The 19,513-nt window shown below is 33.0% G+C and overlaps 1 protein-coding gene across 10 annotated transcripts in view; it reads left to right on the top strand.

The window, feature by feature from the left end:
• The window catches only part of LOC148301102 (uncharacterized), a 154,132-nt gene that overhangs the window by 64,118 nt on the left and 70,501 nt on the right, over positions 1-19,513 (top strand). For 7 of the 10 annotated variants that reach the window (XM_088273827.1, XM_088273821.1, XM_088273822.1 and 4 more), the window contains one exon: positions 5,848-5,884. In XM_088273827.1, coding sequence (XP_088129953.1) covers positions 5,848-5,884 — 37 coding nt within the window. Of the gene's footprint in view, positions 1-5,847; positions 5,885-18,211; positions 18,502-19,513 lie in introns of those variants that run through there. The other 3 variants (XM_088273826.1, XM_088273824.1, XM_088273825.1) reach the window with 3 other exon arrangements.

The raw sequence follows: 19,513 nt of genomic DNA, 5'->3' as shown, positions 1-19,513 counted from the left end.
CACACCACAGTGTGATATTAGAACAGACAACGTTGGAAACAGTCGTCTATATATTTGAATAAATTCAAATATACATACAGTCGACAAAAGAATTACACTAACATTCGTCAAATTATCACGTTTGAATAATAATAAAAAAACTTAGTTATTCGTGCGTTGAAAAATACGATAAACTACATGTATAATGCATAAATTATGTTATTTTCCCGCTCTGTGGGCATACCGCTTCGAATGAATACGTATAGGATGTACATGACAATAACGTAATGCCTAGAAAAACCTGCTCATCATCTGTGAATGGATCGCGAATTTTAGTTTTTACACATATTCACTATGGCTGACCACTTGAACACGTCACGTGTCAGGTAGGTCCATCGATGGGTATTTCTGATCTGTCGAGGTATGCGCTATCGACTATTCTCGCTGGTCTTTTGCGGCGCCACGGCTTGACTTTCTGCTTTGGTGATTAATTATGTCCTCGAATCCGGGTTGTAATTAGGAAAGTTGTGTGTTTCGGTTGTTGTTTGTAAACCAGCCCCTTAAGTGACAGTTCCGTCAGGCTTGAAGAGTGTCATTTGATGTGATGTGTAGTGTACTTTGTATCAATTCCCTCTGGTAACAAATCACGCGAATATCCTGATCACCCCGGTAGGAGAGCTTTCCGGCCTTTATTTGCTATGCAAAGACAGGACTGTGAGTAAAACTTTCTGATATTGTGTATCTACTTGTGCTAATCCCAGGGTCTGATATGGATAATCTTTGTCGCGACAACACAGTAATTAGGCTGTATTCTTTGCCAATCTTTATTGATTTATCGATGTAACTTTTCCGATACGTGGATTATCATAATCTGTAAACATTTGTGTTATTATTATTTAAAACGCAATACGCCGTTGAAGCAACTTGTTTGACGACATAGCGGGTTTTGGAATGCTAAATAAATTACTCGGAGTTGTTTGAAGAACAAAGCCTGTCTAAGTAGGAATTTGCTGAAATGATCACGACTGTTTATTTTGCTTAAATTAACCACTGATTCAAATACTTTAAGATAGGTACTTTGAAGTTTTTTTTGTCATATCACCAGTCCGTATCTCGGATTTTTATGAAAATGTTCTTTGGATTTATCAGGATTTTTCTATAGATTCTATAGATTGATACAAGTCAAAAAATATAGGTTTTCTAAGAAAATTACGATAATTTTTGACGAATAATATTTTTATCTATTTGTATTGTAAATTATATAAAATATTTATTTTTTACGGCTGATTACGATTGAAGAGCTGTAACTTCCAAACTATTCTAGGTCCTAGTATGTATCAAACATACTACATACCATGAACCGATGTTGAGCTGTTTGCGTACACAGAGGTCCGAAAATTCAGTTTCGTATATGGATATAATGAACCTTTTTTTACTCAATTACGTGCAATTAGCACTGTAAACTTTACTACCGTCTATTTAAAAATCTATGGCATAAATGCCTTTTGATATTGAATAGCAGTGTTAAGGAAAAAAAAGGTGTATACAAATTTCTCATTTCCTATTTTCGGCTCGTTGGATTGGAACACTAACACCGTCCAACAATGATTTTGTAACTGAAATTTTGATGACTGATTTGGACTAAGTTAATCGTTCTTATTCAAAGTCCATTTAGTGACAAGCTTGTATCACGTCAAGTTTTGATTTTACACTCACATTATTGTTTAAATGGACCCCATACGTTGAAACCGTAATAGTAGTTGGTATCTAGACATGTTTTAGTCTAAGGTCTAAGGGATTCAAAAAAAATATTGATAATTATGAAGTAACAGTGGAAATATATTAGCTTATTAATATTGAATACGATAGCATAATATGTTTATATATCGCTCACTCCTTTCAAGAACGTCATAAATCAAAATCGTCAATTTTCAGTTGTGCATGTTTTCGGAATACCCAGAAAATGTACTATATCCCGGCAAAAGAGGCATATTTTTAATTAAATGTTTACCCGCTACGCTAAACAATAAGAAAATGTATTGTTTAGTTATTTAAAAAAAAAATTACATACATATTTTTCAAATGGAGAAAAAAACCTTCAGGTTTTACCTAAAAAGATCTGTTGCACAGTAGAAAGTTCAATAAGTGACATATTTATTTTTAATACATTGTGTTATATTTTTAAACTTTAAATACGATCTCCTGAAAAATCAAGTTTTTTGATTTATGACGTTCTTGAATGGAGTGAGCGATATATATATTTATACATAAATAATAACATAAACTTTAGTCAATATCAGAATTAAAAATATCCATAACTAAAAAAATCTGACATGCTACAGTTTTATGCTTTCGTTATTGAATTCAGCTATGCAAAGTGCATAAATATTAGCTATTTTCATGCCAGTTACAAAATTAAAGTTGTAAATTGTTGGCCAGTGTAATTTGCCGTATTGGATATCAGATATGACGCTATCACGTAACTTATTAGGAGAATATTTAAAAAAATATATGTCTAAAATTATTTACCTTTCCGAATTATTGCTCTTCTTTATTGCTATTAATGCTCTTCTTTTCATTACACGAACGTTTTTTTTGGAAGGTTATAATTTACAATTATTGTATTAGAATTTAAATATATATATATATATATATATATATATATATATATATATATATATATATATATATATATATATATATATATATATATATATATATATATATATATATATATATATATATATATATATATATATATATATTTACGATTTTTCATTAGAAAAAGGTGAAAATACAGAAAATTATAATAGTTGTGAAGGCGTTAGTGTTCCATTTAATAACGCGGTAACGAAATGTGTACAAGTAGTTAAAGCCCAATATACGATAAATCGCAACTTATTTTTTTTTAATCCAGGTGACATTTGACGTAATTTTTTTTGTTGTTGCTTAAAATACAATTTTTGTAGTGAAAAAACAAGTTTTTATTCGAAATAAATATGTTGATACATAAGTTAAAATATTTTTTCAATACGTATTCTAAAAAAATAACAAAAATAGGTACATAAAAAATAATTGCTAGCGAAGATATGTCCGGCTCCTAGCGGTGCCGTTCGCGTTCTGAATATGATCGTTTGAGATGGTTTGAGATCTCAGCTTTATTGATTTCAATGAAAGGAAAACAATAAAAAAAAAATTAAATGTGTTATGGAAACCAATTCTTTTGTATTCATTAAATATTGCGATATGGTGAATTGAACTGGTTCAAATTACTCGACGAGAAATTTTACCATCATTGCCAAACTAAGACTTACTAACTAACTAATTATTACTTTTAAAAATAATATTTAAAAAAATGTTTATAAAGTTTGAAGTTTATAATAAAAATACCGTGGCGATAGGAGAAATACGAAATGTCTTTGTGTGTAAAATACCGGTATTTTATTTTTTTCTGTGTGCCAACTAGTCGGCCAAATCGGCAAAGTAGTCGATTAGTAAATTAGTCTTATCCAAAGGTCGGCACAGTATGGCTCGGGAGCGAATGCGGCTCTTTGACCTTTTGACTGCGGCTCCGGTACAAATATCCGCTTCTCGACTCCAGTATTGATGCGAACAATCTTTTCGCAGCATGAACAAACTAAGAAATCGTCTTATTGACGAGAACCTGGAAACGCACTAAAAATAACGACATACAAACCCGACTTGATCAATCTTTTAAAGGAGAGGCAAGGACATTATTATTTGTTGACATCTCATCAAAGGTAAAGGTTCGGAGGGTGGACCATAGACATCAACAAGTAGAGCCGCAATGACACCAACATTAAAATAATTCGTTTCTGTGACGTAATTTATTTCCAACTTACGAAAATAACGTTTTTTCGAAGGCGAATCTTCCAAAAGATAATGACGAATGAAAATATTAATTATATCGGCTGTTTTAAACACTTCACGAGTCTAATACAATCTTTTATAGGTTGAGTATGTTAAATTAGATATTCCTCCCGTCTGACAAAGAGCCATTATTGAATGTGTCTAATACCAAATGTAGATTGCGCCATACGCGTGGTGCAGATGCTCTCAAGTAAATAGTGAGGCAATAAATCTTACAAGACGATTAATTCCGTCTTATGTAATATTATTAGACATCCGTAGTTGCAAGTTAATAATAGGAAATGAGTAGTGAAAGTAAACATTATCCGCCTGTTAACATTACTTACTGCGTATTGAGAACTAAATACAGCTAGTGACTACAGAGCACAGAGACAATCGCGTTTTTGCCATAATTTTCTCTGAGAACATTAATCTGTGATGATCTTATGATGTAATTACACAATATGTAGTTATGTTCGATGCGTACTGCGGCAAAGCATTACCCATGCACCCTGTGGCTTTATAGCAGTAGCTATAAAGCCACATAGAAGACATGGAAGATAAACTGATAGCATAAACAAGCAATCCAAGTATTTATTATTTCAATCATTGATTCGGCAGTCACTTTGTGGTAAAATCTATCCATTTTTACGTTAAGTTTTACCTAGTAAATACCACTATTTCTTTAAATCTATCGTGACACATGTTTCAATGCATTCCGCATCATTTTCAAACACCGTATGTTTACGGTAAGTACGTATGTCATACGGTACTTGAAAATTATGCGGAATGCATAGAAATACGTGTCACAATAGATTTTAAGAAATAGTGGTATAATATTTACTAAGTACAATTTAAATTAAAATAATATAAGTTAGTATATCGTGATTGAAAAAAGCGGAAGATTAAATATAACGAGCAACACATTGATGCACCTGAGTAAATTATACAATATATTTTGTGCCTACCCGGGACTTAAGCACCTTCGGAGCGTGTTTTCTCAATTTTGAATCACATTTGGTCGGATGACCGCGGCAGCATGCTAGAGTTTACTGTACGAGAGTTACTATACTGTAAATTAATTTTTGGCATTACATGTAGCGACTTTTATGAAAAAAACACAGAATATTAAAAACAATTCACTCCAGCGAAAAGTGCACTTGGCACAATAACTAATTTCTTTACTTTAAATAAACAACTTTTGTCAATACCCAGTTCGTAAATCTTTTTCTGCAATAGAAACACCTCACAAATTCAGTGTTTTAAAATAAATGCTTGGCTTTGTTTTTATATGTTCCGCGGAACATAGTTTGGAAAACCCTGACCTACACATATACCCATACATACATACATATACGATGTTCTAAACATTTAAACACTGACTTGCTTAACCGCTTACTTAAATTTGGATTTTTCAAAGTTCAAAAAAATCTTTTTGTACCAATTATTGTAAAATTATGGTATTGAGTTAATTATTCTTAATGCTGATAGTTCATGGAGAAACTCCGCTTTCAAATAATGTTTTATAATTCATCGATATAAATGTCAAATCTTGGGTCTTACGTCAACAATAATTTGAAATGATATATTTCTTTAGCCGTGAAAGCTTATGCTAGATGACATGGTTCGTTATCAAATTAACAAATGTAAAAATCTAAGTTGTTTAAGTAGCGTTTTTAAAATTCAACTGAAATAACAAACCGAAACATTTGTGTTACTATTTATTCGTTCATTCACATTATTACCATAACACCAATTTTGTGTAAATATTACCGGTCACGATATTTACTTGAAAATATTTTAAGCAGGTGCGGTGCATCTATGCACCAACAGGTGAATTTTAATTTAAAAGAATGGACTTCCTTTACCTCCTGTTCCGCCGCCCCTTTATTGTAGGTACACGCGCTGCAGGTATACCGCATTTTTAACGAAGATATTCAACCTACATTTTATTTTACACGTGTTTTATGTGATACTCATGGATATTTATTTTTTCAGAGAGCAATCACACAACACCAACAACAGATGGCAGCCAGTAAGTGATTTTTATTTTATTTATTAAACATATTTATTTTATGTCCTTTGATTTCTCCTACACACTGGCGAATGTTGTATTATCCATTCTTTGGTATCATCTTGAATTTTTCCCGTTAGCTATTCGTTTTTCGTCGATCTGACGCTCACCAAAAAGGAGCGAATCAGAGTGTCTGTATAGTATGTCATGCCGTCGGGTGTTTTCATAATTAAATTAATCACGGCAACAGGTTGGAAATTCTTACTGTATTCATAGTTGTCAAGTTGCAATTCTGATATGCATTCGTGAATTCATTCGTGTGTTTGTACCAGCCATAATATTCATCATAATAATACCGTTTTCCGTCGTGTATACAAGGATTAAAATTAGGATTGGTTACATATTAGTATATGATTACGTATATTTGTCCCGGTGTGCTGGTACCTACGTAAAGTAAAACAACGTCATATAAAACAACGTGCGTTTTTTTTTAAGAATAGAGAAATATTTGTGTTTTTATTATTTACACAAATATTTTTATTTCATACTATTTCTGTGAGCCTAAGCGGCTCATTATTATAAATAGGTATCAAATTGTGGTAGAGTGGATTTGAACCAAAAAAACTCTGACTTAAGAGTCCGCGACACTAACCACGGGACCACAACCCGACATAATATCACGATATGTATATTATTTATTGATTCGGCATTAACTTTGTGGAATGACATGATTATTTTAATTAAATTAAACACTTGAATAATCCACTGAATTGAGTTTTATTTTTATTTACGACTAATTTCGAAAACGACAATTGTTTTCATCTTCTGGTACAAATCAAAACTTACTAAGTTTTAATTATTAAGTTTTAATTTGCACCAGAAGATGAAAACAATTGTCGTTTTCGAAACTAGTCGTAAATAAAAATAAAACTCAATTCAAGTGTTTAATTTAATTAAAATAATCACGATATGTAGTTGGTTTTTGTTTTCGCTTGTTAATCTGAGTGTACGTTCGTATTCGTTACAGCATTTTTAACTTTGTGTTAAATGTCTAATTCGATAAAGGTTTTGGGGCAATGTTTCTGTACCTTCGACTTTGGATAGAATAGAATATATTACTTGGTGGATATGGCTAAATTTACGTCTATACCGCATTCATACTTATGTTGTATTAATTTCATAATTACTTTTCAATCGAGTACTCTTGTAAGTGACTAACAACTAAAATATTAATTTGAGTATCGTACATAAAGGTACAACAATATTTTACTGAAATTTTATTTCACATATCGCTCACTCCTTTCAAGAACGTCATAAATCAAAATTCGTCAATTTTCAGTTGTGCATGTTTTCGGAATGCCCAGAAAATGTACTATATCCCAGCAAAAGCAGCATATTTTTAACTTAATGTTTACCCGCTACAGGGCAGCAAGTGTTGTTTTTGCATTTTGAAGAAAATGTATTATTTAATTTTTTTAAATATAATAAATATTTTTCAAATGGAGAATAAACCTTCAGGTTTTACCTTATAAGATCTGTTGCACAGTAAAAAGTTCAATAAGTGGCTTGATATTTATTTTTAATACATTGTATTATATTATTTTTTGACATCTCATCAAAGATGAAGAAGAATATGGAAGTCTGGGCATTTACGGGGCTGACGACCGTCATCGGCTGGTTAAAGTGATCACTTTACACACGTGTAACATTCACCAATTCTACCCATTATTGACAACCACCCTACTCAAATTCTTAGAAGTTCTATATATATGTATATATGAACCAATTTAGAAACCTTGTTCTTGAATCACTTCACTAGAGACATCTATTGGTGAGATGTAAAGAAGCTTTTTATCAAGCAGAAACTCTTATATTAGTATGTGAGGTCCGAATCCTGGATTATAATCACACACATGAGAAACGCCAGAAAATACCATTTTTATTTTTATTATGTAAGCTTATAATTTGACCAGATAATTTATTTACAACATTTTGAAATATGAAAATAACTCCTGTAATTGGAGATAATCCAGATTTTGTGAACAAGCATTTGGACACACTCGAAATGTTGTACATTGTATTATATTTTTAAACTTTAAAAACGTTCTCCCGAAAAATCAAGTATTTTGATTTACGACGTTCTTGAAAGGAGTGAGCGATATCTTAAGCAGTAAAACTTGGGTCTGTTTTAATGCGGATCTTTTTTATGCGATTTTGAAGTTATGCGATTTTCGAATGTAATGGGTTCCCTTATTTTTGTATGTAGTTCAAGTCTTTTTAATGCGAATTCGCATAAAAAATCTAAAATTTAGACTAGTGCAGGTTACAACCGTTAAATTGTGTCACTGGCACATAGTAAAGCTCAAATCTTACATCGTATTAAAGAGATGCTTTATTGGAAAAAAAAAGAAAAAGCACTTGTAATTTGGATTGAAGATTTATCTGAAAAACGATTTCCCATATGTGGATATTTGATTAAGGAAAAAGTTCTTCTATTTTTATTTTTATGATTGAAAAAGCGATATTTGGTACATTCTATCATCTTGATTTGAAGTTATGCGGTTTTTAATAATAATGGAACCTATCCCCCAGTTTTGTATGTACTTAAGTCGTTTTTATGCGACTCCCCGTGGAACGTATGTATCGCGTAAAAAGAGACACAAGCGTAGATGTTTACATTCATTCATATCTTGGCTAGTATTTTCCATATAAAAGTTTATATTTTAACTAAATGTAGTTAAGATAGCTAACGTTACTTTTATGCGGTGAAATTTAAACTAACTAACTAACTAACCATCAAGCCGCTTCCCCGCAGGGGTAGGCAGAGAGAATCGAACGCCACGCCACTCTGTCTTTGCAAACATTCTTCGCCTCTTCTACATTCATGGATCTCCTCATACATACCCGACGATTATTACGACTCTTGACCCGGCCACTTTCAAGTATTTGACATACCTGATTGTGCCAAGTTTTCCTCTGCTGCTTTTTCCACCTACATACATTCGCCTCATAAATTTATTTAACCGTTCTTTCCTCACTCATGCGTTCCACATGTCCAAACCATTTCAACACGCCTTTCTTAATTTCATCGATAATGCTTATCTCACCTAAATATAAATAAATAAAGATAAATTTAACCTGTTTCAAAATAATAAAAAAATCGTTAGAAACGAAAGTCCAAAAGTAATGTTACAGTTATTTACGTTGCATAGTTAAATCAGTAACTTCAGTATAGAATCCTTGTCTATGCCCTGTGTTTTATTTTTGTAAAAAAATGGAATACCGAAATTAAAAGTAAAGTAGACCAAAGATGTAAGTTATTGATTATAACTATCAATATAAAAAAAAATCTATTTCCTATAAGTTTGGTAGTATGGGTTTTTAATGCTCAGTTTTTTAGATGAAAATTGGCTAGCTATTTAATAATCATAAACGAATTCGCTTGGATTCAAGGTGGCGACCAGCTAAATTAGTCATTAGTAAAACTATACCAACGCATCCGGGTGTAAATCGTGCGCGTCTGTGTTAGAAAACTAGGATTGCTTGAAGCAGGGGGATATTCGGAATAGGCTATTCTCACTCGAAAGAATATCGAATTGGATATTCTGAATAGGCTATTTTCTCTCGAAATAATATCGAATTAGATATTCGGAATAGGCTATTTTCACTCCAAAGGATATCAAATTGGATATTCGGAATAGGCTATTTTCATTCGAAAGAATTTAGAATTAGATATTCGGAATAAGCTATTATCACACGGAAAATATCGAATTTAACATAATCTATATTTAAAGGATATATTGAGACTTTTTCTTGTTTATAAAAGCCCAAATAGTTAATAAATTATTTTATTTGATCGGTTAATTAGCAATCTTTCTCATATTTTTTTTGATAAAATTAAGAAAGGTGTGTTGAGATGGTTTGGACATGTGGAACGTATGAGTGAGGAAAAACGGTAAGGTTTAATTACGAGTTTTAGGTGGTTGTTTAAAATAATTAATAGAATACCGAATATATCCGATTATAGCGAGCATATATCGCTCACTCCTTTCAAGAACGTCATAAATCAAAAATCGACAATTTTCAGTTGTGGATGTTTTCAGAATGCCTAGAAAATGTACTATATCTCAGCAAAAAAAGCATATTTTTAACTTAATATTTACCCGCTACAGGGCAGAAAGTGTTGTTTTTGCATTTTGAAGAAAATGTATTGTTTCATTATTTTTTAAAAATATATTAAATATTATTCAAATGGAGAAAAAACCTTCAGGTTTTACCTAAAAAGATGTGTTGCACAGTAAAAAGTTCAATAAGTGGCTTGACATTTATTTTTAATATATTGTGTTATATTTTTAAACTTTAAAAACGCTCTCCTGAAAAATCAAGTTTTTTTATTTATGACGTTCTTGAAAGGAGTGAGCGATATAGCAAGTGTATCTATGTGTGTACAAATCTAAACTTGTATTCCGAAACACACATTAGTTCGTAATCAGGCCATATTTACACGTCTAGAGAAAAAAATCCAAGGTTGTTATTGCAGGAACCTAACAAATACGAGTATGTAATAAAGAATGGTATTTTGTCACGTTCGTAATAAAATGACGATTGCTGCTGATTCGTATATTGACAGTAAATAATAATTTAAAAAAATGTTTGTATACAGTATTGTATGATAACACGTTTCATATCACGAGTCTGTCATTATAATCGTCGAATTACTAAGTACAGATATAAATGAAAGGAAAGAAGTTTGACACTCGCTTCTCGGAATGGTATTTAGTAGATCTCCACACGTTATGGTGCGTGTTCCAGACTGTTGATTGAAAGCCAATAGTCTTGACGACAAAGGACTCAATTCTATCGTACCATTACCCGCATTCAGAACGCCACGAAAAAAAAATAATTGACATCTAACTATGGAACATACCTACATATTAATTTTAGAGAAGAAAAGTAACAAAACGAAATATGAACACAGTAAGACCTCGATATAACGGACCTCTATTTAACGAATTTCGGGTATAACGGTCAAAAAACTGGTTAGAAATAAAATAAAAACGTCCTGTTGATATAATACACGATTAAATTCAAGTGTCGCCGCATGTAAACAAATAATCACAAATTATGTAAAATCTAAAAAAGACGTAAAAATCTCGGTGTGTGGTTATATACTAATTTTATTAACATTTTTGTAAAAAAACAAATAAGTAAAAATGACTAACCACAAAGTAAATGCTTTAAATATTAATAATATTGAGAATAATACAAATTATGTCTCAAAACTTCAAACAAAACTTGATTCTTTTTTCAAAGCAGGATTACCGAAAGCAAGTGCGTCGATATCAAATAGCAACGTCTTTTCACGACGAGTGTCCCAAGACAATAAATACAATTTTATTCGTATTAAGTATTGTATAAACAGTGCTCATATTTTCAACAAAAAAAGTTAAAAAATGAAAAAAGAATGTTATTATATAAATAACTTTCAAGTTCAACGGACACTCCCCCCCTCCCTAATTAGTCCTTTATATCGAGGTTTTACTGCAACGTCTTGTCACGACGAGTGTCCCAAGACAATAAATACAATTTTATTCGTATTAAGTATTGTATAAACAGTGCTCATATTTTCAACAAAAAAAGTTAAAAAATGAAAAAAGAATGTTATTATATAAACAACTTTCAAGTTCAACGGACACTCCCCCCCTCCCTATTTAGTCCTTTATATCGAGGTTTTACTGCAACGTCTTGTCACGACGAGTGTCCCAAGACAATAAATACAATTTTATTCGTATTAAGTATTGTATAAACAGTGCTCATATTTTCAACAAAAAAAGTTAAAAAATGAAAAAAGAATGTTATTATATAAATAACTTTCAAGTTCAACGGACACTCCCCCCCTCCCTAATTAGTCCTTTATATCGAGGTTTTACTGCACTTGTTTTTTTTTCAGTTGAAGCGATGATGAATTTATTGGTTGTAATTTATTATTTGAATTATTATATATTTTTCATTAACAGTTTGTTGGTTAGTTACTTAAAAATTTCACGACAAAATCGCACGCTAACATCTATGCAGCCCACTTGTAGTGTTTATCGATAAAACAATATTTACATTTATCGTTTTGCTAAATACATATTCTCTGTATAACTTCTCGTATTCATTATTCTTTACGTACAAAGGTCGTGGCCTGAATATTACTCCAATAAAGTCGTCGCACTTGTCATTCTCGAATCGGTCTACTGTTAGTACTTAGTAAATAATAAATATTAAATATGCTGAAAAAACGACTTCATAACCAATATCCTATTTATTTTTATGATAAAAAGCTGTTAGCTTGGATTCTTTTTCTTCAGTTTTTCGCAATTATTTAGAGTATCCTGTATCGAGAAAAACTTGGCGCGATCAAGTATTCCAAATACTTGAAAGTGGTCAGGTTAGGAGTCGAAACAATCGGCGGGTATGTATAAGGAGATGCATGAACGTGGAAGAGGCGAAGAATGTTTTCAAGGACATAGTGGTGTGGCGTTCTTTCTCTCTGTCCACCCCTGCGGGGAAACGGCGTGATGGTTAGTTGGTTAGTTAGTTATCCTGTGACCAATTAGGTCTAATGATTTTTTTAATGAATTTTTGAATGCCAGGTTTGAATACATCTTGACGGGTGGACACTGTTATGGGTCATATTATTCTTAAGCACTTTTTAATTGATTTATATTATCCACTGACACTTCGTGATGGAATTGCATTTTTAATTTATTATTTACAAATTTATAAAGCCTCTCACCAGTCTGATGATGTCGGTAACGACGAAACCCGGTCGCTGGTCAAATAAAAAAAGTGGAAAAGCTAAAAATATTGGTTTTAATCTAATAATAAATCAAATATTCTTAAGCATTCTGTCCTCCACTGCTGGATATAGGGCTCTTCCGTGCGCTCCCATTTTTTTCGGTCTGTTGCTGTTTGCAACCAGTTTCTACCCCCCACAGCAGCCACATCAGTCGCCATTTTTTGAGGTCTTCCGACGCGTCTTTTATTCTCCCAAGGTCTCTATCTCAAAATTTTAGGGGTCCATCTTGTGGGGTCCTGTCTTGCAACATGTCCCGCCCATTGCCACTTGAGTCTTGCCACGCGATCCATAAATATGTGCTATAGGGTTATCATCATAAATAAATATGTAATAATAAATTTGGATTTTAAATACAACAGAGTGTGTCCAAATACATACCTACTAATATAAGAGTTTCTGCTTGATAAAAAGCTTCTTTACATCTCACCAATAGATGTCTCTAGTGAACTTTACATACTAATATAAGAGTTTCTGGTTAATAAAAAACTTCTTTACATCTCATCAATAAATGTCTGTAGTGAAGTTCTTGTGATTCAAAAACAAGGTTTCTAAATTGGTTAATATATATAGAACTTCCAAAAATTTGAGGGGTGTGGTTGTCAATAATGGGTAGAATTGGTGAATGTTACACGTGTTAAAGTGATCACTTAAACCAGCCTATGACGGTCGTCAGCCCCAAAAATGCCCAGACTTCCAAATTCTTCTTCATCTGATTTTTCATATTATTCAATTGATTTTATATATTATTATAATTTATATAGCCCCATTTTCGTGAAATAATGTACGTTACGTTTGGAAATGATTGTGCTGTTACTTGCGCTGGGAAATTCAACGATCATATTGTTAATTACTATATAAAAAAAATGTTGATTTGTATAGAGGTCTTTCACAAAAATCAAAACTTTTGATAAAAATGCTATTCGTTTGAATTATAAGTCATTTTTTATTGGTCTGGGTGATGGTGATGTATTTTCCACACCAAGTTTCCCTATCCTTACTGCCTGCACTCAACGCTCTTAAGCAGAGGCTTTTCGGATTATTCCTTTAAAGCAAAAGAAAAAGTGTTCCTGCTATTTTGTGGACCCAGATAGCATATTTTCCATGGCTTGTATGTGAATGAAAATTCTGGATTAAGGAAGCAAAAAAAGTTGGCATATCCATACAGAAACTTTTTGATTTAAAAAAAAATATTTTAAATCGAACTCCCATCATATATGTGATGAAATCAAAAGTTCTCTGTGTATAAATTATGACTTGTATTGAATTATTGAATCCGGCACTATTGTTTTCTCAGCCGGGAATCGAACCAAATTTAAGTATAAAAAAAAGTTCGTTACTTGTTTCATAGATGTCTCTCTCGCCTTACATAAACAATGTTTATGAATAGTCAATAATATCAATCGTTTCACATGGCGCTGCTTGTGTAGGTATGTGACTACATGCCATTTAATGTATGTACAAGTGAGATGGCAATTTGGTCCTCGGATGCGGGCGTGCAAAGGGCAAAGCGGTTAAAGAATAAAGAGATACGTGTTTGGTCATTTTTCGACTACACATATCGCTCACTCCTTTCAAGAGCGTCATACAAAAAACTTGATTTTTCAGGAGTACGTTTTTAAAGTGTAAAAATATAATACAATGTATTAAAAATAAATATCAAGACACTTATGGAACTTTTTACTGTGACACAGATCTTTTTAGGTAAAACCTAAAGGTTTTTTCTCCATTTTAAAAATATTTTGTATATTTCAAAAAAATAATTAAACAATACCTTTTCTTCAAAATGCAAAAATAACACTTTCTGCCCTGTAGCGGGTAAATATTGAGTTAAAAATATGCCGCTTTTGCTGGGATATAGTACATTTTATGGGCATTCCGAAAGCACGAACAACTGAAAATTGTCGATTTTTTATTTATGACGTTCTTGAAAGGAGTGAGCGATATATATATTGTAAAAGCATTAATATTTTTTATGTATGTGTCGGACAAACAGCTCGACGTACCTACCGACCGAGAAATACAAAGAACCCACAAAAAATAACCGCACAGATGTTACAATGTAAGGGCACCCCTAGCGCGGACATTGGTAGGGCTTACACACTTCGTCAGGACTCAGTTTATTGACAAATATTATTAACCTCTGCAGTAGTAAGATATTAAGGGGATACAACGAAAATACAGAATTCATTTACCGGCCGACCACCAGAGAGGTCACACGTCTCTTCACGCCCGTTTTTTTTAAATAATGATATATTTTTTTAAATATTAATGTCCGCCTCCGTAGTGTAATGGTCAGCACGCTCGGCTATCGTGTTAGAGGTCCCGGATTCGATTCCCAAGGGGGGGGGGGGGTCGAATAAATAAAAGTGATTTTTTTCACTCTAACATTTTAGATTATAGGTGCAGTGCAGTGCAGTATGTAGTGTAGTGCAGTGCAATATAACAGTGATAGTGAAGTGTGAAATACTTAACTTCGCGTAGTGCTTTTCCCCTTAGATTTCGCGTAGGGTTTTTAATTTGCCACTTTCCCTACAAAGTTTTCTTTTCTCAATACAGTGATAATGATAGTAACTTCAATTTTCTAAATGGAGTCGATGCGCTTAGCGCAGTTACTCCAAAGTGTAAACTCATGTCCCATCAGGAACAATTAAATGTAAATTCGGTGAAAAAAAACCACTAACATTTATTCATTATGAACCGTACCTGAAACAGGCTAAAAGGCTAATCTTTCTTGAGGCCCATCGTCTTGGCCATGCTCCAGCCCAAGAAGACCGAGAAGACCGAGAAGGTCGAGAAGGTGCAATAAGACTCAGACCCCTTTAGACTCAGCGGATTGACGACGTTTTTATTTAATATATATATATTTTTATCATTATCATTTCCATATATCCGTTATGTACAAGCGCCCTTGTGGTAGTATTTTACGAAAATGGCGCTATATAAATCATCCAAAATTATTATTGTTATTAACGATCAAGATAACACTGCGTTTATATGATGCAGCACCCTATGCACCATGGGTTGCGGATAAGAGTTTGAAGAATAATATATTGTACTTAAGTATATGGATTTTTTATTATTTATTTTTAACTCCTTGCCTTTCAATAACTCACAAAACTCAGAAAAACTTGTCTTTTCTATATGAAAACGGTATTTTATGAAGGACCAGCAAATAAAAATATATTTGCACATTTCCGTTGAAGGTTGAAAATTTCAAATGCTTACTGCCTACCACCTACTGGATATTGAACGTTTTATTTGTATACATTTAAAAATGCATCCACACCACATACGTACGCGAGACGCGAGACGAATGTGTAAAAGAGGCAGCTCGGCTGTCCAAACTCAAAACACAGTAAGGGACATTTTTTTTAATACGTTTTTTTTGCATTTTTGGACTAAGTAAATGCTACTTAGTCCAAAAATGCTAAAAAAAAACCTACTACACAAAAAATGTCCCTTACTGTGTTTTGAGTTTGGACAGCCGAGCTGGCCCGCCGCTCCCCCCGACGAGCGCGTCCCCACCGCCCCGCTCTAGCACCCTACTTAGTTATAAGAACTAGTGTAGTTTATGTATTCATTTTAAATCAAACACAGATTTTTTGGGTCTACTTAGTTGTATTTTATTAACAAAAACACATAAAAAAATAACATTGTGACAATTTTTTCGCCTAACTAACTAACTAACCATCACGCGAGAATAGAACGCCACACCACTCTGACTTTGCAAACATTCTTCGCCTCTTCTACATACATGCATCTCCTCATACATACCCGACGATTATTACGACCCGGCCGCTTTCAAGTATTTGACATACCTGATTGTGCCAGGTTTTCCTCGGTCTTCCTCTGCTTCTTTTTCCAATTACATTCGCCTCATAAATTTGTTTCACCGTTCTTTCCTTCGCCTAGTTATGGCCTTTTCAAACGTCTCGTTTATTAATATTTTTTTTGTGTATTTGTTAATAAAATACAACTTAGTAGACTCAAAAAATCTGTGTTTGATTTAAAATTAATGCATAAATTAAAATGGAGTTCTACAAATTAAACGCCAAATCAATAAATAACTAGTGTAGTGATATGTTAAGGCCTAGCATTCGTTAAGTCGCAACATAATTTTCACTAAATCCAGGTATTATTTTACGTAACCGATTTTTTTAATTTATATTGTTAAAAATACAAAAAATATACAATATACATTTTTTACAAAAATCGGGCTTTAAGAGACGTGTGATCTCTCCGGTGGGTCGGCCGCTGTTTGAATTCTGTGTTTGCGAATATCCCCTTAAGGCCTTACTCACCTTGCCTTCGTGTAAGTAACAATCAAGATAGTGAATGCGTGAATACAACCTAGTGCCCTATGCACCATTGGGTGCTGATTACCAAACATATTGTTTAGTAATTTTAAAAAACCTAACCTAACCTACCATTACCCGGCCAGCTTTGGTTAGACCTAGGTATACGTGGGTAAACTGCAAATTCAAATTCAAATTTATTTTGGTCAGTTTCTGAACATTGGGTTATGCTGAGTTGACCCGGATAAACCTAGGTTTACTTCGTATTCTAGCGTTAACCGTAACATGTAACAAATCGCTTACTCTTTTCAACGTCATATATCAAAAAACTTGATTTTTCAGGAGATCGTTTTTAAAGTTTAAAAATAGAATAAAATGTATTAAAAATAAACGTCAAGCCACTTATTGAACTTTTTACTATGCAACAGATCTTTTTAGGTAAAACCTGAAGGGTTTTTCTCCATTTGAAAAATATTTAGTATATTTAAAAAAATAAACCTTTTCTTTAAAATGCAAAAACAACACTTTCTCCCCTGTAGGGGGTAAATATTAAGTTAATAATATGCTGCTTTAGCTGGGATATAGTACATTTTCTGAGCATTCCGAAAACATGCACAACTGAAAATTGACGATTTTTGATAAATGACGTTGTTGAAAGGAGTGAGCGATATGTTTAAAATAAAGTATTTAACAAAAAGAAACACATGAAAGCTCAAGTACTAAACCATCAAAATGTGTTTTTCCCGCCTATATTTGAATAAAAAAGCGTAGGTACTCGTATATTTATGTAATTTAGTATAAGTAATTATACTTTTCCAATTTTATTTGCATACTATTATGAATAGTCGTTGCGAGTGTCATAGCCGAGATTATTATTGTAAACTAATCTCGTAAACATAATTTGTCTAGTGTCTATTAAAGTTGTTCGACTTCTCCGTGAAATGTTGCATTGGCTTCGGCACTCATTTTTGACACTGGCGTTGACAGTAGATAATATGTACATCGAATGATGCCGGCCAACGACGAAGCGGGAATTGACGCGAAGTTTGGCGCGAAGTTCCGCCGTTACCGAGTCGCACGCTAGCGTCTGTGCCCGTATCGCCCCTAGCTCCCGAACGCTTCCGATTCCTGTTCGCGCCCACTCGGCTCCGCACACTTTCGTTCGGTACAGGCTGTGCCGGAAAAGGACGAACAGCAATGATCACTCTCAGTCGCCGGTAGTAGCTTGCCCGTTCGTCACGCGTCCCTCGTTGCCGCCGCTGGCTCTACACGCTGTTTTTGTATCGTCCCTTGTCATTCCTAACACGTGTTCTTGTTTACTATCAATGCATTATTTATTCTGAATCAATGCAAACTTTGAAGTGAATGTATTCACGCAGGACGTGCGGTTTTAATGACAAATCAAAATTGTTGTGCGATTAAAAAAATACTGTGTTTTTTATCATTCCGGAAACTATGTGAGAAGTGAGTGTTGTAGATGGTGTTGTGAATTTTAATTGGTTAAACTTTATTCTAATATTTGTGAAGAAATCGTTGGTTTAAAGCTTAAACTCATCATATACGGAATTATCTGCGTTATATCGATGATTATTCTGTTATTTGCCTAATTCGTTCGTTTCGTTTAATATATTATTATTTTAAGGCAATTTTTATCTAATAATTCACTGCTTACATAAGTTACCTTCATTTGATTACAATCTAGAAGGTTTCAATTACAAATCTATATTTTCAAACAATTTTAGAAAGACATCGACGTTTTTAGTATCTACTCTATTATGATGTTATAACTTCACAGGAGAAAGTGAAACTGCTCATATAACAAACATGCTTAGTAAGGTACAAATGTTTCCGGCCGTATATAGGGTAAGAAAGGTGTTTCTGTTAACATTTTGACATAATTGTGTTGCTTAATCTATTACAATACATCGACAAAAAATCTAAATCAATCTAAATAAAAAAAACACCTCGGGACGGTGATATTTAAAACATTGAAAGTTTAGTTTCTCACGTCAATCTCTTCTTCTCCATGAGGAAATAGTCAGTCATAAATTTCTTTGTTTGTATCGTGTATTTATTAAGGTAACTTCTCTTGAAAATATGATCTGTGAAAACTTTCGCATAAGAGACGATAAATGAAATGTGATCAAATGGTACTCAAAAAATAACTTCCCAGAAGTTAAATGTAACATCTAACTGAAGTAATAACGCATTTAATCGAGATTTAATTTGTCCTAGATTCACATTAAATTAACAAAAAGGAATCTGCCTTATCATTCTTTTATTTATAAATATGCACTGTGAAAGGCGGGTGACGAAGCTTCTTTCCGCAGTACAAAAGGTTGAGCGTTATTAGTATGTATATACACAGCAGGGGCGTGCATTCCATTTAGGCAGAAAAGCAGTGCCTATCGTAACTTACCCGCGCGACATATGAATACGCAACCACTACCTACCCTACCTTTCTAAGTAGTACCTAGCTTACCTTACTACCTGCCTCTACTGCCTACGAAA

This window comes from Brachycentrus maculatus, unplaced genomic scaffold, assembly GCF_059751285.1.
Source record: "Brachycentrus maculatus isolate JH-2025_06_01 unplaced genomic scaffold, ASM5975128v1 h1tg000608l, whole genome shotgun sequence".
NCBI classification, from domain to species: Eukaryota; Metazoa; Arthropoda; class Insecta; order Trichoptera; family Brachycentridae; genus Brachycentrus; species Brachycentrus maculatus.
The sequence above is the reverse complement of the archived record's forward strand: the minus strand, read 5'-3'. Positions and strand labels throughout refer to the sequence as shown.